Raw genomic sequence first — 22,248 nt, 5'->3', positions numbered from 1 at the left:
TTTCAATTGCCTGTTCTCCAACTGGAAAAACAAAAGAAATGTAACCAGTTGTGGGTCGAATGTTCTAAGTTGTCTTGGATAAAGGATTCAGCCAAATAAGTAAATAATCAAATTAATAATAATAATAATAATAATAATAAAATGCCTTGCATGACACTAAAATTAGTTTTAATGCCTTTACAGGAATACCTGCAATGGATATAATGCTGATCCTTTTCACATTCCCAACCTCTTGAAATCCAACCATACCTGTTAATAAAGGTTCTTGATGCAAAATGTCCAGGTACTATGCAACCGATCATCAGGACTTTTTACAGACCTTTGGGCAAAGCGGCTTGGGAGTACATCTTCTTATTTTATCTGGTCCATCTCTGGAGTGTGTCTGATGGCAAGGGATGGTAAGTTTGCCAGTGGCTGGTTAGTGGGAGACAATTGGTAAATTTTCCACTAAGACCTGCCAACTCCGGGGTTGATTCCTCAAACCATGGTTGTGGAGAGCTATAATGCCACATACCAAAACACTTGCACTGTTGCAGAGTATGCTCCAGGCATACGGAAGATGCAATCCTGGTGCCTGCACCAGTTGAACCAGGCTTCTTAATTTTTTCTCACCTTCTGTATAAATTGTTTTAACTTCTCTGTTGTGAAGATTTGCTTTTTTCCTCCAATCACTGCTCGCCATTGATCTTTTTTGTAAAGAAACCACATCACGTTTTGAGCCATTTTACAGATTTTTGACAAACTGGTTAAATTAATTTTATCTATTAGTCAAAGTTTTCATTTCTTTATGCTTGTTGATTGGATCTATTATTATTTTTTTTTCTTTTTACATTTTTCACGTCAGTTGTGACAATTTAACATATTTTTGACCACTAAAATACAGAAGTACTTTAAGCTCGTTTGTTAAATGTCAAATAACTAAGGGCTTCGGAAAATAGTCATTCGTTCTTTACTGATGTTGTTAGTTATCTTGTTCATTATTCACTAAGACTGATAATTTTTGGGAAACTCATGCCAGATTAAGTGTAATTGTTTAACTTGTATTGTCATGCATCCGCATGAGGAGATGAAAAGATTAATTGCTTTTAATAGTGTCCTATGCAGCCCTGATAAATGAGTGGTGGCTTAACATTAATTCTCTGATTGTAATGAGCACATCTGTCCATTTTCTAACCTTTGCTTACAGTTCAGAGTATCAGGGGGACCTTGCATACAGCCACAATTATACACATAAGACGGTGGGATGTGGAAGGACTGTCAGCGCTAACAACAGTTGCGGCAAGAAAACCTTGAGGCAAGACTCAAAATAGCTGATTGGTTATTCTACACCAGTGATGACAAGAACTTGTCCATTCCTTAATTGCAAAATAAAATTTATTTACTGCTTTAAAGCAGTAAACGAGAAGGTACATTAATATGACATGTACTGTATTAACAGAAATGCATAATCGTCAAAATATACAGTCAGCAGGACAAGCAAAACAGCATACTTCATTGCTATATATGAATTCGCAAATACTGAATTTGTGTCATTTGTCTTGTTTTTGAAGGCAAACTAAAATTCACTTGTATACCGCATAAATAAAAGCAAATATCATAAATTTGAATAGTAAGTAGAAAAATGTAATGATATCTCACAGTTATAAATTTATTGAATATGGGTAACAACAGTCCAAATAATTCCCATGTACACAGTTATAAGCAATAACAAAGTGTGATTATTCACATAAGAAACCTTAGAAACAGCAAAACAAACACCGTTTTACAGAAGTTCTGAAATAAAGGATTCCTGTGAAACTGACAAGTTTGATTTCACACAGGAAGCTTTAAAAATTGATCAAATGTAAAAGAAAAATAAAGATTTATAGGTTTAAAACCACAGGAGATGGCGACATTTAAAATTTGAATTAATTCTCTCATCTGTTAAATAGTATTATTTGGTAATACTTTTTAAACCAACTAATGATGAAAATATAAATCTTACAATAGTAAATGTTACAAACTTAACAGAGTGATTCCCCAACAAATCAGACCTTTTAACAGCATGTTGTTAAAAAAACAGCTTTAAAGAGTTTATTTAAATGGAAATATCTGGAATCATCGCAGAATTCACTAATTCAAAAATACAGATATAATAATGTTTTTTTCAGTCACTGGAGAGAAAATGTCAGAGAATAGTTTATGACATATCATTCTTTATAAACCCTATGCTGAAATTCCCCCAAATTTTAAACTCCCCATTTGTTGTTACACTGGGGGGAATCCCTTCTCATTTGATATTTATGAATGCCAATACTTTTCTCGAATGACACTTGGTTAACTACTTGATGGGTATACCAGTATTTTTACCCACCACATATAATACATTTTGGTACTCCATCTCCAAAACTATTCCTTAATAGGCCACCCAGGTCAATTCAAATGAAGAGTTAAAGCACAGTTGGAAGAGGTAAGCATTTACCTTCCATTTAATGTTATTTCCTATTCCAGTACCGGAGTTACTCTTTGGATCAAGATTACCCTGTAAAGTTTCAATGTGGTGTTCCTTTACACTTCTACATCTAATGTACACCTAAGCCCTTTTTTATTTAAAGGGCCCAGCACTGCTCCAGTGCTGCTTACATCCGAAACTCATCTCTTGCTGGACTAACATGTTGATCAGAGAGAATGAGAGACAGAGTAAATGCAAACTAAGCTCTCAAAAACAAGGGTTTTTAGATGACGGGGTTTGGGCTCTAGCTCTAGCACTCCTGGAGAAGTTAATATCCATCCATCCATCCATTTTCCAACCCACTGAATCCGAGCACAGGGTCACAGGGGTCTGCTGGAGCCAATCCCAACCAACACAGGGCACAAGGCAGGAACCAATCCCGGGCAGGGTGCCAACCCACCACAGGACACACACAAACACACCCACACACCAAGCACACACCAGGGCCAATTTAGAATCACCAATCCACCTAACCAGCATGTCTTTGGAATGTGGGAGGAAACCAGAGCGCCCGGAGGAAACCCACGCAGACATGGGGAGAACATGCAAACTCCACGCAGGGAGGACCCGGGAATCGAACCCAGGTCCCCAGGTGTCCCAACTGCGAGGCAGCAGCGCTACCCACTGCGCCACCATGCCGCCTAGAAGTTAATATTCTTAAAAAAAATTCAATTCCAGGTTTTACAACTGGCTTTAAATTGCTTTACATAGTTTTAAAATAGACATAACTGAAAATGTTCTGCAACTGTTGCATGAAAGTAGCAATGTATTTATAGACTAGTGAGTTATCCTTCTCAATCTCAAGATGCTCATGCCGTGACTCTACACTACCATCTCACTCACTCAACTTTATTCTCCTCTTTCATAAGTACTGCCCATGCCAATTCATGGGGTATGAGGTGCCCACTTCCTCTTGCTCATGCCAGGATACAGACTGCCCAGGAATGACACACAGTATACTTTTATAAAATACCTCTAAAAATTGTGAGAAATATTTTAACTCTAAAAGGTTACTAATTTTGCATGACATCATTTGCACAGTGAATGCACGAGAATATACAGTAAACAGAGCATGTGTCAGTTTTGTGTCAGCGTTTGATATTGGCATTGCTTTTCCTGATTTTCACATATCATATGGTATATACAGTATGTTGATTATGTAATTTTGTAAAACTTCATTAATGTCTGGAAGGTTATTAAAGTGTTGTTGACATTTTCAATGTCTGTTAAATGCCTTTTAAGTTTGCAAAGTGCATGTTTAGTTAAAAAGGCAGGAACACTGTTTAAAAGGGCCAAGATTGAGAAGTGTACTATATGACAAAAACACCCGAGTTTCATTTTGTATTCAACTTTGCAACAGCTAAAACAAATAAATAAATTTTGGGGGTCGGTCTACTGGAAGCAATGAAGGATAATCTTTTTCATTTTTTTGTTTTAATATTGTATAATGTTAATTATTTTGTCCATTGTTACAAAGATGAAATACATCATATGCAAATTGTATTGTGAAGCCGGTATCGTATTATGTATTGTAAGTTATTTAAGTATACTATCTCATATCCAGTAAGGATTTATGGTGTGGCAGGTATCAAAAATGTACTTTGCCTTAAGTGACATTATTTAAAGTGTTGGCCCTAGCAAAGACCTTCTCGCTCTCTCAGGTTTGGTTTGCCAGTGCTACAATTTTCTTAGTTTTGGTAGACTCATTTAATGTATCATCTTTTTTAAAACAGTTTTAGAAATTCTGTTTAGAAACAGAAGTGCACCGCTATGAAGCACACTTTACTTTTATACTGAATTGAAACTATTTATGAGCTATTTTTATAACCATTATTTGTATACCACTTATTTTTCTCCTACCTTTGCTCTGGATTTTTATTCAAGTGTAATTTTACATTTTTTTATTCCATATCAAATTACATTTTGATTTTAAAAGCATTTGGCATATTCATCGAAAATTAATGGGAAAATAACATGGAAACACAAACTCACAAAAGCTATCAATAATCCTTTGTTAAAATTCACAAATAAAATATTACAAAGGGGTATTAAACAAATCTAACTTTTAATTGTACCCATTAACAGTTGAGTACTTGTTGTACCCAGAAGGTACAACATTCTGGAGGGCTTTGCCTTAAAATGTACAGTATATCAACCACTACTCTTGATCATCCCTCTTAAAGTGCTGGCTATTACAGTATATACTCACATATAAGTCGGGTCTTGAAACCCGAAAAAATCGATCATAAAATCAGAACCCGACTTATATGCCTGTTCAAAAATGCAATACTTAATTTTTTTTACATCTTCTTGCCTCCTCCAATCTTGCATCAGTTTCTCAGACACATCCAATTTTGTTGCAGCAGCGCAGTTACCAATTTTTTTGCTACTTTAATGACGTTTAATTTAAAACCAGCTTCATATTTTCTTCTGATCGAACGCACCATCGTAGATAAGGGAAGCTATTACGATAAAGGTGTATGAGGGTGTGAGACACACAAAACAGTGCAAACGGTGCTTCGGAATAGTTCGGGTATTACCATGTGGTCATGTAGGCACAATAGAGATAGAAAGAGAGAGAGGTTAGGAGCATGTGCTGATACAGTGCATTGCTGCACCCACATAGAAAAAAAAGGCAGTGGTTACTCTCTCAGGTGGGCCTTAGCATATTATAATCTCTTGGACCAATAGCGTGAGTTTTCCACATTCAACTTATATGATCAACATTACAAAATACCAGAAATTACACGATAAAATTAAGTCCCGACTTATCCACAGGAGAACTTATCTGAGAGTATATACGATATGTTTTTTCTTGACCAAGAGAAAGGCAATGACTAAGATGTAAAACAGAAATATATATCAAGTTGATGATCCTATCCTGTAAAAAGACAACAAGGATATTGTGATTGAGTTCTGGCTCTGATCTCACAAAAACGTCAAAAATGAGGTGTTTAAAAGTGGAAATCAGTAGTGCGTCAACAGAAGAAGAAAAAATATGGGGTTAGGAAATGACAGCAAACACTCATCTTCATAAAAATTACACAATTTAAACTTCCTGCAATTTACATAACATATTAGAAGAAATAATTGTCTGCAGCTAATATAGCTTTACTTTGCTACTTTATTTCCGCAGACCAATGAAATTTGGCATATGGGATTTATAGCTATCACATGATAAAAATTATGAAGACTGTTCATAGCCTTAAACTCTTTTCTTCCACAAATATTCTGCTGACCTAGGCAAACATATGCATTTAAGGGTGCTTACTAAGTCTGAAATAAATTGTGGTCATTAATAAGATCACAAAAGCAAGACTTGTGGCTGTCTGAGACCTAGGGCAAAGCAATATAATCCACAGTATTTAAAATTGTTGCTTTCAAATATTTTCATCTGTCTTTGACATATGTACCTTTGTCATTTTGTTACTGATGGAGCTTCTACACACATCATGCGTTAATTTATTTTTTGAAGTCAGTTTTTATGAAGGACATATAACCTATTTGTAAAGAAGAAGCATATCTTAGAATATACAATAACTTTTATGACAACATACCTTTCAATCCAATATAGATTAAGAATTACTAATAATCTTTTACCAACTTTTGCTCCCAGTTAAGTTTTAAAGATATTCAAAGTACTACTATGTATCACACTATTTGGTAATTCATTCCACAAATATGTGGTTCTCTGCGTGAAGAAAAAACTTTCCACATTTGTGTGAAATTTACCCTTACCAGCTTCCATCTGTGCCCCCAAGTCCTTGGTGAGGAAATAATTTTAAGTAACAGCTGGAATATGCTGTGTCAGTTCTCCTCATAGCTTTGAATGCCTCTATAATTTCTGCTGTTAACCTCCTTATTCTTAAATTGAAACTATTTCAATCTCTTTTCATTGCTCCTACCTTGTAGTCCTTCAGTCAGTGCAGTTGCCATTCTCTGAATTTTCTCTACTGTTGTTTCACCTTTCTTGTAATATTAAGATGTAAATATTACAGAATACTGCATTGTATAACTTAAGAAAAACATTCATTATTTGTAATCAAAAAATGCATTATGGAGCCTAATACTGAAATATCCTTCTCAATTGCAACTGGATTTGAACAGTGATTGGTCAACTATGATTCCTGAGTCCTTCTCTTAACATTTCAGATGCCCCGCTGTGTTATTAAAATTCAACATCTTTAGTTCCTTTGTGAAGTATACTAATTATATTTACATCAACTTTTGTCTGCCACATAGTGTATGCCAATGTGTGAATTCTGTCAAGATCTATATATAATGATTGAGTATCTACCCTTCCACTTAGTTAAGTGTAATCAGAAAACGTAACAAGACTTTTAAAAAGATCATTTTAATAAATCAAACAGAGCAGTGGCACCAGCAATAAGAATTGGGGGAAAAAAACTTTATTTCCCTTAATTTGGAACAAATTCTTCTCACATTAACTGTTTGCTTATGTATGCACAGTATGCATTTCTTTCAGTTTGATCACTAGCCACTTATGTGGTACCTTAACAAAAACATTTTGAATATTAAAGTAAATAAAGTACACTCCTCTGATCAAATGTTTTTGTTTCTTCCTTGCATAACTGTAGCATATTAATGCAATGTATATTCCTATAGTTACTAGCCTTGTCCTGATCACCTCTTTATATAACAGAAAAATGTTTGCTGGTTCCAGTCTTTATAAATTTGATCAGTATGAAATAATTCCTGAAAAATACATAATAAGGGTTTATACAATAATGCCTAAATTAATTTAGTGGATGCATTTCAAGACTTTATTACAAGTAACCTTGTTACTGGAGGTGGATGTACCATATGAGAAATATGGTTGCGCATTATAATGACCCCTGTCTGGACACGTGTCGTTGTTTATTCTGTGGCCATGTCAAAACTGTCCTCTACTTCCTCAGCTGCCCTCCAATAATACTGCTGCCGCTATGATTTTCCACAGCTCCTTCTACTGTATGTGGCTTCATGTGCCATAATCCAGTGCTTGCATATTCATATCCACTTACCTGGGGTCAGTAGTAAGACTACCTGACTCACTTTCTCCAACTCCATGAGCTGATCCAAGCTGGGATCCTTAAGTAGAATCTCCTGTGGCCAGAAACCCAGGCCAACAGATTTTGGCAGAGGAGAAGCACCTTACAAGTATCTCTTCCACACTCTGCATCAGCTCCTTTCATAGTGGGGTGTTAACCCTTATGATTTTACTAAGTGGTCCTTCTTTTCTCTAGTTTCTTCCCACTTTATAATCTGAAGTTTAGCGTTAACTACTGTACAAATGAAATAAATAAGCTCTCAACAAATATGTATAATAAGTTTGTGCTCTACAGTATGTATGATATTAGTGGCAGACAATATCATGTAGGTGGTTACATATAACTTTGGCAGCACCTAGCTAACAGGTTCCTGAATTTTCACATACACAACTGTGTGGTTTATTTTCTATCAAACAAGCTTTGATCTCTGAGGATTCATTAATGGTATTACTGAATAGGCAATGATTAACTTCATTGAGCAATCCAGTAGTTTTTCCACATAAACTCTGACAAAATGTTTTGAACTTTATTATATTTTGCCCAATTTATCCTAGCGGTTCGATTACATCAACCCCATGAATTCTCTTCTGGTTCTTATGGATAATAAATATAGACAGGTTTCAACTGTTACTGTGGGTTTAAACATACCGCGTTAAAACAGTCACTGGCTGTTCCTATTCCTGTGCTCCACTATTTGTAGTGTTACTCCTAATAATATCCAAGTAATCAATGCTCCTATTAGTCTATCTTCCTATAAACTTGCTTTTTGATATTATTAAAAAAGTACAGATGGTATACTACTTTTTCTTTTCACATACTAGTGCAAATATTAAAATGTTAAGTATCTGCCAATTTTAAGAAAAGGAAACTTAAGCCTGTTATGAGATGACGATGTGCTGATTAGTTTTTGAGCCAAACTGTGCAAGAGAAAGAGACGCTTTAGAGGAACCCTCAAATACTGTAATTCAGAAAGATAGATAGATAGATAGATAGATAGATAGATAGATAGATAGACAGACAGACAGACAGACAGACAGACAGACAGACAGACAGACAGACAGACAGACAGACAGACAGATAGATAGATAGATAGATAGATAGATAGATAGATAGATAGATAGATAGATAGATAGATAGATAGATAGATAGATAGATAGATAGATAGATAGATACTTTGTTAATCCCAAGGGGAAATTCTGTAATTAATCATGAATTGTTCTCATTAATTGCTATCGTAATGACCTATTTTATGATCAGAAAGATCGGAATCAGAGTGGTAAATAATTACTGACATGTTATAGAATAGTTTGGGTAACTTGGTTCCTAGGGCGCAAAGCCTATTGACACTCACATACCGATTTTTTACTTTTAAGTACTGTTTGTTTGTTCTAGTCTTAGTACATAGCTTCTTAAGTTCATTTTGCAGGTCTGGAAGCCTCTTCTTGCCTATGTCATTTGTTTCAATGTCAACAATGATAAATGAATCCACCCTAGCTCTGGCCAGAGGCATATCCACAAATGCAGGAAGGTCTTGCACCTGTGCCTGAGCAAGGCAATACATTGTACTAGGGTGCCTGTCTCTTTATTACATTTTTATGTTAAGCTGTCAAGGCATCATCTTGATAGTTTGTAAACATTTGAATTAACCCAAAGGTTTGAATATCTCAAAGGGATCACTGATCAACTCTTCATTTAAGATTATATAAACAATGGCACATAAAAGGAAATTGTACCTTATCAATCTACTTAATTCTTCAAAAAAGAAATGTTTGAATAAAAAAGGAAAATTCATGACCATAACACATAAGTTTTGTCTTCTTACAATCAGTTACAGGCAACTAAGATATCTTATATGAATAACTGTAATGTTACAGGCCATGTGGATGGCAGAGGGTTTTATGTATACAGCACACATTCATTAAGTGTATTTAGTGCTACATCTACATTCAATAGTTTATAAAATAAAAAGAACATCATTTCTATAACAGATACAGTCTTGTGGGGATAGTAATTACAAATAAGACATTCAGACTCATTAAAACACAGAATGCTTTCAAAGAAGCAACTGCATGATATTTTTTATTCAGAACAGCCAGTAAAAACAGTATTTTAATGCATAGTATTTCTTTGAAAGTAGTGAGTTTTGTCTAGTGGGTAGTAAAGGCATGTGCAGTCCTTTGTGAAGGAAAGCCTGAAGGCAGGAAGTAACTTTAGAAGACATGTCAGATCAAATGTACACAATATTGTGAAAGTGATCCAGCAAATTTATATTTTATCTTGTGGAATTTATTGTGGTGTTTTTCCAGTTTATCTAACTAGCAGCATACACCAGTCCACAGAGATTCACACTCACTAATGTACTTACTTCTGAAATGAACCAATTTATAGTACAATAACTGGGCTTTGGTAAGAAAAACTATGAAAATATAACATTCAAAGTGAACACTTTTGATGTTCAACATTCTGTTTACTTTAATTTTTCAAGCTTTTATAATAAGATAGCTGATTATAGTATATTGAATTTTAAAATACTTTTTTAGTATGATATGCACTTTACAAAATATAAGTCACCCATGGACAGGAGGTTAGAATGTTCTACGGTAACCAAAGGTTGCACCTCTGTGCAATGTTAGAAACTGGTCCTGGCGTACAGACAACAGCATGTATTTTTAATATTCAAACTAAACAGTAAATATAACAGGAAATTCTATTAATAGAAAAAAATTATTTCAAATGGTGAGAAGGAAAAATGCTTAACTTCATGTTCAGATAGCTGAACACGCATTTCTGCAGGCAAATTATATAAATAGGTACAAATGGGTACTCTACTTTACTTTAGGCTGTTTGAAAGAAAACAAGTAAATTTTAAAAAAGTCGGTTCTTAATAACCATTTACATAAATGCAACAGAAACAGTAGATTTTAAACATCTGAAATAAACAAGTAAAATATTGTCATAACAAGACACTCTTGATGGCTTCCCTATTGCTAAAATTGAATATGTTAATAGGAAGAAAAGAAACAAAAACAGAAATTAAATGGAAAACAGAAGGAGAATAGTTCTGCCTTGTGCAATGAAAACCAGCAACAACAAAAGAAACTGAATTAACGAAACAGGAGAATGATAATGATTTTAGCAAAATATAAATTATTCTTCAATTTATAGAAAGCAGTAACACATAGTTCATAATTCACATAATAATTTACACAAAGTTTAGCTGTTTACTCACTGGAGTCCATGATCCATATCTCCACTGAGTTAAGAGCTCTCTTTGATTCCCAGGAAGGGCTGTAGTGAATACTTTTGGAATCTCAGGACAAACAGGCATTTCACATTCCTATTTTGTCAAAGAGAAAAGAATATCCTTTATTCTGACTTTCGCAGTTAACCATGTTCATATTCCCAGACTCTGTACACAAGGTTCAAGAACACAAATGTTATAGTTCAATTAGTACAGGAAAATTACACATACCTATACCTGAAACATAAGCTAAAAGAAGCAAATGCAATGTTTTTGGGCCAGACTATAAAATAATATTCAAATCTTTAGGTTTATTATTTATTTGTTGAAGTTCCTAAATAAAACTGATTAATCCTTTAAAAATGTTTGTCGCATTTTCCTAGCATATGATATTATAGTTTAAAAGTATGAATATTGCTTAAATTTGCAGCATGTTATTAACTTTGGCAGGACTGCATTAGAATTTAGCATTTCTAAGGGAAATATTACAATTGAGAATTAAAATAAATCTTAATCCATTTCTTAGGCACAATTCCATTATCATACATTAAGGTTTAAAAATCAATCAATGTAAATTTCCAATTATCTAGCAAGCTGACAGTTTTTTTATATCGAAGCATGCAGGAAAAAATAAAAAACAGAAAGTCTTTTTTTTTAATCTGTCCAAAACCTGCTGATAATCAAAAACCATAGAGCCCTGCTTTAGAAAGCTAAATGGACCCCTCTGTCTACTAATCTGCATAAGAAGAACAGTAGAGACTTTAATTATCCTAATTTTAATTTATCTTATAATAATAAATTGTGATTTCAGTATGGTGTGGATTTATATTAATTATGTGCAGCTCTGGGTTTGGGTGTGAAATTAATAAATGTCTATGATTGCCCAAAAAAACTAAGCATAAAAATATTTGAGCTATTACACATTCTTTGACAAAAGATATTACAAACCTCAGACTGACCGATTTTTAAGAATATGAAATAAACGTAACCATTTTCAATGACCTGCTGTACGAAGTGTGTATTAACTCATTTTATAGTACACTTCATAGTGTAGTACATTAGATTTTACTTTAAATAATTAGTTAAAAACCTTTTTATTGTAACTAAAAACAAATTACATATAACCCAATGCCATATAACACTCTTCATTTTAGATTTAGTCTATGAATTTTAAAATTTGCTATCATAAATGTACTATGTAAGAAAGACTCACTCCCCACTGGTTATGTCAGTTTAGTTTTTTTTAAACTCTGCTTTACAGGATGCCAGTATATGAACATATTCCAGCATAGTTTGTGCTGGAAACCATCTATCAAATCAAATCCTCTAACTGCTGTTATCCCTAACACATCAGGTACAGTTGTCTTTTCATTTTTATTCATAAAATAAATGTTATTGCAAATGTTTTCAAAGAACGCAAGGTCAATTTGAATAGCCCGGTAGAATAATAATAAAAATGGCCACTGGTTAATTCAGCACTTGAAATCTTACTAATATCTCGGATTGTATAAACACTTAATGGATTTTTTATGAGTTTCTCTCTCTCTATGTGTTTTTAATGTTGATTTTTTAAATATCCTGTTTTCACGCTAAAGGGTATTGTACTACTGTATATAAAAGAAGTACTGACCTTATGAATAAGAACTACAGTAGCTCAGAGTGGATGACACTAAATTAGTGTACCCAGATTTTGGCTGTGTAAAATTATAAAAACTAAAGATCAAAAGAAAATCAATTTTTTACATAACTACAGAACATTCTTTACCTGACTGTCTCTTGGCCGGGCAGCTGCATTGCATTCTCTGTCGTCCAGAGTCTCTCCATAGTTTCCAGCCACACACTTAACTGCTCGCATCTGGTAACCATGACCACAAGTCACAGTACACTATAAGAAAATAAAATCATCTGTTTCATCTTATTTCTGTAAATAATGTAGCACACAATTTTATTGATCACATATTTTAGGCTACAGTGTCATTTTAAAATTACAAGTAAAAATTCAGTTAAATTTTCCCAGTTCTTCTTTCAGCTTAGCTATACCGTACATACCCAGCCAATTTTTGATGATTAAAAACAACAGAAATACCTTATTGAAAAGTATAGTTCAATGACTATTTATTTATATATATTTTTGTGAACTTAACCAATAAAGTGAACTTTAAATACGTATCACAGTTTTCATTCTGTCTTACTATCAAATATTATATAATAATACAGTATAATTATATAAATGTTATAGAAACAATATCAGTGGTACTATATAGTCTCTTTAACAGTAGTATAAGAATTATTCAACAAACAAAAGAAACAGAAAGTTTTGAAAAAATAATTTAAAAAGATCTACTAGTATCTGCCAGAATACTCTAAAAACATTTTACAAGCAAGCCTTTTACTGAGTTCTTACACATGTTACTGGCACAATAACTAATAAGAAACATAGACATGTTTTCACATTTTTATAATACATGGACAAAAAGTTAAAACATAACATCCATTCACTGTCTGATTTTTCTTATCTTGGTGGGGATTACAGGGAGCCCAAGTCTAAATCAGAAGCAACAGGCACATGACAGCATAAATTCCCTGGAAAAGATCCAGGGCATCACTAAGAATAAAAACTGGGTATCATGTGGAGAACGAGCAGAAAAGAGCAAAGAAAGCACTCTTTTTCATAATCAAACTTAGGGCCAAAAATTCTGAAAGGCAGTGAAGCTAACAGCCATGTCATTGGGTTAGTATTCATATTTACTTGGTTTGCTTTATAACCAGCGTAAAAGAATAACATTAAACAATGGAGCAGAAATTAATTACCAATAAACTGCTTTTTGGTCTTTACAGAAAAAAACAACACTAAACTTGCATTTGAACTAACTGTTCTAGTAAATGAGTCAGTAAAAATATTTCAAGACATGGGAATGCAATCAATACAGACCTTCTAATCATTTCCTTACCGACACTGTAAAGCTGTGGGAAGCAAAGCCTATCCTAGTAGGTAAGAAAGGCACAAAACATTTCTCAATAGGATGCTTATTATCCTCTGGTCATTATCAATTTTTAAAAAGTTAATAAAAGTCATATTTCTGAACGGAAGACACTCCATTAAATCTAAATATTGTATATGACTTATTATGTGAGCATGGATATTGTTAAATCTCTAACCCGTTTTCTCAGCAAAACTGACACTCCAGGAAAGATAAAAACAGCATATAATGAAGAATTATATTAGCAAGTTAAACTTTTAGACTTTGTAAAAGGAAAAAAATGTTATAACCTTTACATTAACATTCACACTAAAAAAAAAGTATAAAAAATGTCTTAATGCCAAAACACAGAAATCAACCAAATTCCAGAATCTTCACTGAAAATCATTTTTCATATTATTGTATGATTCATTAAATTAACATATCATAAAAAAAAATATATATTTTGTAGATGCCACACGGGTTGGACGGGCATCCCGTCCAGGAGAGGGAGCAGACCTGGAAGGAAGGACCGAAAAGGGTGGACGGACAGCCCATTAAAAATAGAATTTGCTGGAGGTTTTTTATTCCCCCAACACACTAGATGGCAGCAGCCAAGGAGGTCATTGCACAGTAAGAAGCCAGCAGGGCATGACAGGATATGTAGTCAGGCATAACAGCCCTGCTGGGGTCACTGGGTGCCATGAAAGGATGCTGTAGGGAGACAAGCTTCCTATTAAGTACTTTCATTGGGCAGTCGTCCTGGCACCGGAAGTACTCCTGGGTCTGTGATAAATGAGACCGCACTCCCTTATTCAAGTGAGTCAGACCTGGGAGGTAGTGGAGCAACACTTGAGTGGAGGTGGGCAGTGTGGTAGGAAGAAAAAGAGAGATATTGTGAGAGAGACCCGTATTTGCTTGGGCTTATGTCACATTTGGAAATAGTTAAAATAAAAACCTTTGAGTATTCGTACCCGGGACTGTACATGTGTGTTCGTTTTAGGGTTTGGGGATCACCAATACTCTGGATTTATCACTATATATATATATATATATATACATATATATACATATATATATATATATATATATATATATATATATATATATATATATATATATATATATATCCATCCATCCATCCATCCAGCCAACACAGGCCGCAAGGACAGGAAACAAACCCCAGGCAGGGTGCCAACCCACCACAGGGCAATATATATATATATACAGTAATCCCTCGCTATATCGCGCTTCGCCTTTCGCGGCTTCACTCCATCGCGAATTTTATATGTAAGCATATTTAAATATATATCGCGGATTTTTCGCTGCTTCGCGGGTTTCTGAGGACAATGGGTCTTTTAATTTCTGGTACATGCTTCCTCAGTTGGTTTGCCCAGTTGATTTCATACAAGGGACGCTATTGGCAGATGGCTGAGAAGCTACCCAGCTTACTTTTCTCTGTCTCTTGCGCTGACTTTCTCTGATCCTGACGTAAGGGGATTGAGCAGGGGGGCTGTTCGCACACCTAGACGATACGGACGCTCGTCTAAAAATGCTGAAAGATTATCTTCACGTTGCTATCTTTTGTGCAGCTGCTTCCTGAAACGACATGCTGAACGGTGCTTCGCATACTTAAAAGCACGAAGGGCATGTATTGATTTTTTTATCTGTCTCTCTCTATCTCTCTCTCTGCTCCTGACGGAGGGGGTGTGAGCTGCCGCCTTCAACAGCTTTGTGCCGCGGTGCTTCGCATACTTAAAAGCCAAACAGCCCTATTGATTTGTTTGCTCCTTTGAAGAGGAAGATATGTTTGCATTCTTTTAATTGTGAGACGGAACTGTCATCTCTGTCTTGTCATGGAGCACAGTTTAAACTTTTGAAAAAGAGACAAATGTTTGTTTGCAGTGTTTGAATAACGTTCCTGTCTCTCTACAACCTCCTGTGTTTCTGCGCAAATCTGTGACCCAAGCATGACAATATAAAAATAACCATATAAACATATGGTTTCTACTTCGCAGATTTTCTTATTTCGCGGGTGGCTCTGGAATGCAACCCCCGCGATGGAGGAGGGATTACTGTATATATATATATATATATATATATATATATATATATATATATATATATATATATATATATATATATACATTGCTTGATGTAATTCAAACTGCGAGAGCTGTTTCCTACATTTCTACTGTGTTGTCAGTATTGGCTTTGGCCCCCTATGACTCATAATTACATTACCGTATATACTTGCATATAAGTCGGGTCTTGAAACCCAAATAATCAATCACAAAATCAAACCCTGACTTGTACGCCCATTCAAAAATATGACACATCTTCTTTGCTTCATCCAATTTTCACACCAGTTTCTCAGACATATTAAATTTTGTTGCAGCAGCACAGTTACCAATTTCTTTCGCCACTTCAATGACTTTTAATTTAAAACCAGCTTCATATTTTCTTCTGATTGAACGCGCCATCGTAGATAAGGGATGCTCTTACGATAAAGGTGTATGAGGGTGTGAGATACAAAAAACACAAATCAGTGCAAAGGTTGCTTCAGAATAGTTTGGGTATTACCGTGTGGTCACTTAGGCACAATACATAGAAAAAAAAGGCAATGTGCTCTGTGGTTACTCTCTCAGGTGGGCGTTAGCATATCATAATCTCTTGTACCAATAGCATGAGTTTTCTGCATTTGATTGATACGACCGACATTATAAAATACCAGAAATTATATGGTAAAATCAAGCCCTGACTTATGTGCGGGAGAAATTAAACGCAAGTATATACGATAAGTGGATTTAGAATGTTATGTTATGCTACAATAATAGGAAAAACACTCATTTGAAGTGTGTTTGTCAGCAAAGATGCAAAAAAGGTACATTTTATTGTAAGAAAATGTATTCTCATTTGATTGAAAGCAGATTTCCAGTGATCAACTGGTACCCTGTCCCGTGACAGTTCTTGCTTTACTCTTGGTACTACTTGTTGTTGCCATGATTGTCTCTGATCTAGATTAAGTGGTTTAGATAATGGATGAAAAAATACCAAAAATAAAAAAACTCTTCATTAAACAGATATACCAGGTACCTCTACACCTCTGTAATAAGGAAAAGAAATATGTTACAGTGAATACAAAAAAGATATTTTTCTTAGTTTCAGAAATTTTAAGATGGCAGTACAGATTAATTAGATGAACGCATGATCAATAACAAGAGCAAATAATTTAATGTTTGCAAGCGCTGATTGTCAAATTTAAAACTCTCTCTGTCTTCATATCACCAGTTAACAGCTTGACACAAGTGGGACACAGAGAGTATGAAGTTAACACCAAATTTCAAGTAACACATATAACCAAATAACAACCTTTTTCACTATAGGCCTATATGTTGCCAGTTTTTCTAGCTTAAAATCTAAGAATCAAGCTGTAGGAAGGCTGGACTGAATAAATGTTGATGAAGTAGGGCAAGAGAATCAAACTCATGGCCAGTGAGCTGGATCCATGCCCTTGGATCTTTAAATATGGCATGCTTCACATTATTCAAAACCTGTTACAAACGGCCTGTCTTCAAAGTGCGTTTCATATATATTGTATTTGTACATAATTAATATTTGTACATGGTAATTGATTGGTATATTACTACTTGATCATTTTGACTCAGATATAGGCTTTTAAAAAAACAAACTTTTTCAAAGGTGGCAACTATATTTGTTAATTAAAAAATTGATTATGATATATCAATATGACAAATAATTTTATAGTAGCGTGCAGATTTATAAGTGTTTGCTTAAAACTTTTAATATGATGTGGCAAGTTTAGTGCCAATAAGTGGTTGAACTTCAAAAAATCTTTCAAATACTTGAGAAATATTGTGTAGATACTCACCATTCCCCAGGCCCCTACTTGCCAAGACGCACATTCTGCCAGTTCACAGGCACCTACAGACTCTGGCTTGGTGTTTGAGCTGCAGAGGTTATCCGTCAAACGTTCTTCATTTAAACTACACCAAATCTGTCGATGCTTCACACCCTTGCCGCACGTAACAAGGCACTGTAAAGTTGGAAATGATATGTTACCATTTGGCCTATAAAAGTAAAGCAAAATGTCTGCTGGTTTTGAATGTCACTGCAGAAATGCCCTACTACAATGACATATGATACATTTCTATTAACCCCTTAACCGCCCTCTGCCGGATATATCCGGCACCGTTGTTTTATTGCTAACGCCATACTGCCGGAATTATCCGGCACATTTGCCTGTGGTTATATGAATGCCTGGCAAGTAGTATAACTGACGGTTTGGCGTGGGTATTATTACTACGTTGTATTTCGACAAGTCTGTGGTTGTTTTGGCCGGTCATGTGACGTGATTCGCATGTAACAGCTGTGAATATGGCGAAACGTAAACTGACTTCAAGTGAGGCTTTGCAGGCGATTTTGGACAGTTCTGATCATGATTGTAGCAGTTCTGAAGAAGATTTTAGTGACAGTGATGAGCAGCAACGTGCGCTGCATGATATTGTGAATGAAGACGCATCGGATGACGGCGCTGAGTGGGTGTATCCCCAGCATCTCAGCTGGGCTGCTGCCCGAGGTGAACTACCTTTTCTGCATTCGTTTGAGGGAACGTGTGGCTTTACTGTTGATGTAAACAATTACACTGCTGAGCAGTTTTATGAGCTGTTTGTGTCACCTGATTTGATCAGACATTTTGTTCATCAGACAAATCTGTATGCAGCACAGTTTATTGAGAAAAATCCCAATTTACCTCCACATTCCTGTGTTCGTGCTTGGTTTGACACTGATGAAAACGAAATGAAAAAATTCATTGGGATTTTGATGTTGATGGGAATAATCAGAAAACCAGATATTGAGATGTACTGGTCTACAGATCCTATGTATGCAACACCTATTTTTGCAGCTGTCATGACACGTAACCGATTCTCTTTGCTGCTGAAATTCTTTCATTTGAATGACAACAGAAACGAGCCAGATAAGAAAGATCCAAACCGCGACCACTTGTTCAAGCTACGTCCTTTGATTGATCATTTATTTGAAGCATTTCAGTTGCCCTACATGCCAGGACCGTCAGTTGCAGTTGATGAAAGTTTATTGTCGTGGAAGGGCCGCTTACAGTTTCGACAGTATCTACCATTGAAAAGGGCACGGTTTGGTATCAAGATGTTTTGCTTAGCTGAGAATTCAGGTTACATTTATAGATTTCGTGTATACACTGGCAACTTGCACAACATTTAGTGGTCAATACTGCTTGAATAAATGTAAAAAATGTAAAAAAAATGTAAAAAAGTAAAAAAACGAAAATTGTTCAGATTTCGCCTGGCGTGGGGAATATTTAGGGAGTTGGCGGTTAAAGGGTTAAATACAAGAGGTATACTATAAAAGGCTGTCAATAATATGCTTCATTTATCACACTTTAAAATCATTCTTCACTTTCTGTTTTTATAATGATTAGTCTTCACATAAGACATGTTGGTTTAAAAAAAAAAAGTTTTCAGGTTTCCCCATCTGTCTATGAATCTCAGGACTCGAACAGGAAATGTCTGCTCTTGTATCTGATTGAGTGACTAAGGACTGTGCTATTATGTTCTACCATTTATCTGTCCTTCATATGCTGCAGCACTTATCATTTTCTGCAGTGAATAAAAATGTGACATTTGACAAGAAAATTTCATTTTAACAGATTCTTTCAACATTCTTTCGACAGTTTGAAACACAGTGTGGAAATAAGTTAAAAAAAGTTTTTTAATATTTCTAATGAAAGGAGAAAAATGTAAGAAAGAAGCCATACTTTTAAAAATTAAGGAGAACAATCCTATTTAGCAAAAAGAACTATTTAATTTACAAAAATGCTACCAATATATAGTATGCTAATAAGTATTCTTCATCATGAAGAACAGAAATGAGTGTTTTTTCTCACCTACTCTGACCCTTTTCTCCTTTTTTCTGTCCTACCTTTGTTTCCTCCAATCCCCCCATCCCAATTACATGTTACCTGCCCTTTCATTTTCAGTTGCACACCTGATGAAAGATAAACAGCCAAAACACTGTGTCTTTAACCTTCTTTCCTTTTCAGCAGCTTGGAAATAATCTTTAACTTTTTCCAGTACAGAAATTATGCAGAGCAAGCAAATACATAACAAATGCATTTTGTAAGGTAAGCTAGAAGAGTATACATGATAAAAAAAAAACTGTAAAGAGTCAACATTAAATTCCTTCCATTTTTGCTAAATAGAAATGCATTGTCATTGAAATGCCTGAAGTGTTCTTATCTCTTGACCCGAGGCACTGATAGTTTGCCCAATCAACCACTGTTACATCTGTTTTTTCTGTCCTATTCCAAAGAATACATGTTGCAAGTTGGGCTTATTTGAAACCTCATCTCAGTAAGTGCAAATTTCTACCTTGTGTCCTGCAATGTAATAAATGGATGGATTAGTCTGTAATTTGGCAAAAAATATAATAGGATGGTCTACTGAGAATGTTGCCATACAAGACACATTACTCGGTATGCATAGCAATGCATTTCCATTGCCAAAATTGTATTTTTTGACAGTGTTTTGAATAATTTCATTTCATTTTGAAACACTAAAAGTTCAGTATTAAGGCTTGGCAACTGAGATAGCTCATGTACCTTCCACTTTGAGGCAGCAGTAGTGGTGACTGTGCCACTGAGCCTCTTTTGAGCTTTATAGAAATTGAATAGTGGAGTATACTAGTTTTTAGTTTACATACAGTATATGTTCATCATACTCTCATCTTCCATTGCAGCAAATGCTAAGAAGCAAATGGCATGTGTAAGACAGCACTACAACTAAAGATAATGACCATTCTAACATTAATCTACAGGGAGAAAGAATATACAGCCCCAAAATGCGGGATTTGCATACTTGGCATGGAAATGAAAACACACAATTGCTTAAAAACAGTGGCTGTTTATATTGTGGGACACCCTCCTCCCACCCAAATATTTTAAAAACTCTATTTAAATAATTTAGGTAATGTGAAACAATGATGAAAATACATTTATTTGCAAAATGTGCCTGGTGTCAGAGCATGTCAGCATCCATTAAAAATTGGTTCCAACTTGTATTTGTTTAATTTCTGTGTGACAAAAAAAAATCTGTGTGAATACCTTATTTCCAGAGTGAAGGACACCGGCCAAATGAGACTGTATGTAAGTCCTTGATCTTTTGTCAAGCAGGTAACCAGAGGCTGCCCTTTAATTGGTTGCTTTCAGATTTATTGGCAGTGAATTACAATAGTATTGCTTTAGGTTTTTTTAATCTAATGTGATTGGACAATTATTGATGCACTATGTCATGTTGACGTCAATGGTTCACAGTTCTCACACACCTTTAACGTTACGTAATTACAGACAAGCAAACAAGACTGGGTGTAGTAATGGCAGATACACCTGTGACACCTCTCGGTGGAAACTTTCATTTTAAAACTAACGTTTCAGATAGCTCTTTGCGTAAAAACAAAGCAGTATGCACACACTGCAATGAAGAGCTGGCCATTCTAACATTTGCAGAATTCAATAAACTTATCTGGCTGGAGAAACTACTGGAATCTTGCAGGTGAGTTATTAGCTTCCAAACGTGTGCTTATGGATTACAGTGTTGTTGTTTTTATAATTACTGAAGTGATGATAAAGTATTGCGTTATTAAACTAAGTATTAATACAGAAAGGTCAGGTCTTTGTGTGTGTATTACATGCAAGGAGATTAGTCCCTGAGATTTTTAAATTCCTGAGTTTTTAATGCTGCTTTTGGATTATTTATTAATTAATTATTATTATTATTAAGTGATCACTTCTCCAAGCCATGCATTAAAAAAGTTGAGAATTCTGTGGTGCCTAAACGTTTAATGTAACAACAGTTACCTTGATAACAAAAGGCCTTCCTTAACTAGGCAGTGTACAGCTCCTGCAACTACAAGCATTCAAAATACCCATGATGAAAAATCACAGAGGCAATTCAGTGCTGTGCTAAGTAATGTCATTTATTTCATAAAATAGAAACTAAATATTAAAAAATACAAACAAGCAAAATTATTTTCATACAGCCTGACAATAGACTTGGGATGTTGTGATTCAGGTGGTTTATTCTTCTTGCAAGCATTTCAAAATCAGATATTTGAGGGTTTTGTTCAAATGTGCATTGTGCAGCTGCCTTTTATTCTCTTTTTCATATTGTGCACAAAAAGAGGTCTACTGTGGCATCTAAAAATGCGAACAAACTTGTGTGCCTTAGCAACTGGTTGAATGTTAAGAAGGAAAAATGATGAAAGTGGTGTTGAGCAATGTTACGGACATGACCAAAATATGTTTTGTTTGTCATAATTCTGACAAGAAATTAAATTTCTGAAATCCTCTGATAATTATTTCCAGTATATCATGATACTGACATTATTATATTTATATATGATTTGATGATGTAGTAACTGTAAATCTATACTAATTAATAAAAGGCAAAG

At 34.8% G+C, this 22,248-nt stretch overlaps 1 protein-coding gene across 2 annotated transcripts in view; it reads right to left on the bottom strand.

The window, feature by feature from the left end:
* Positions 1-22,248, bottom strand: part of LOC114658728 (A disintegrin and metalloproteinase with thrombospondin motifs 20-like) — a 403,005-nt gene that overhangs the window by 112,955 nt on the left and 267,802 nt on the right. For both annotated transcript variants that reach the window (XM_028810774.2, XM_051919511.1), the window contains exons 22-24: positions 17,636-17,800; positions 12,549-12,668; positions 10,772-10,879 (exon numbers count right to left, since the gene is read on the bottom strand). In XM_028810774.2, the coding sequence (XP_028666607.2) occupies positions 10,772-10,879; positions 12,549-12,668; positions 17,636-17,800 (393 nt within the window). The remainder of the gene's footprint in view (positions 1-10,771; positions 10,880-12,548; positions 12,669-17,635; positions 17,801-22,248) is intronic.

The sequence above is a fragment of the Erpetoichthys calabaricus genome, chromosome 1 (assembly GCF_900747795.2).
Source record: "Erpetoichthys calabaricus chromosome 1, fErpCal1.3, whole genome shotgun sequence".
NCBI lineage: Eukaryota > Metazoa > Chordata > Cladistia > Polypteriformes > Polypteridae > Erpetoichthys > Erpetoichthys calabaricus.
Note: the sequence above shows the minus strand (reverse complement) of the source record. Positions and strands in the feature narration are given on the sequence as shown.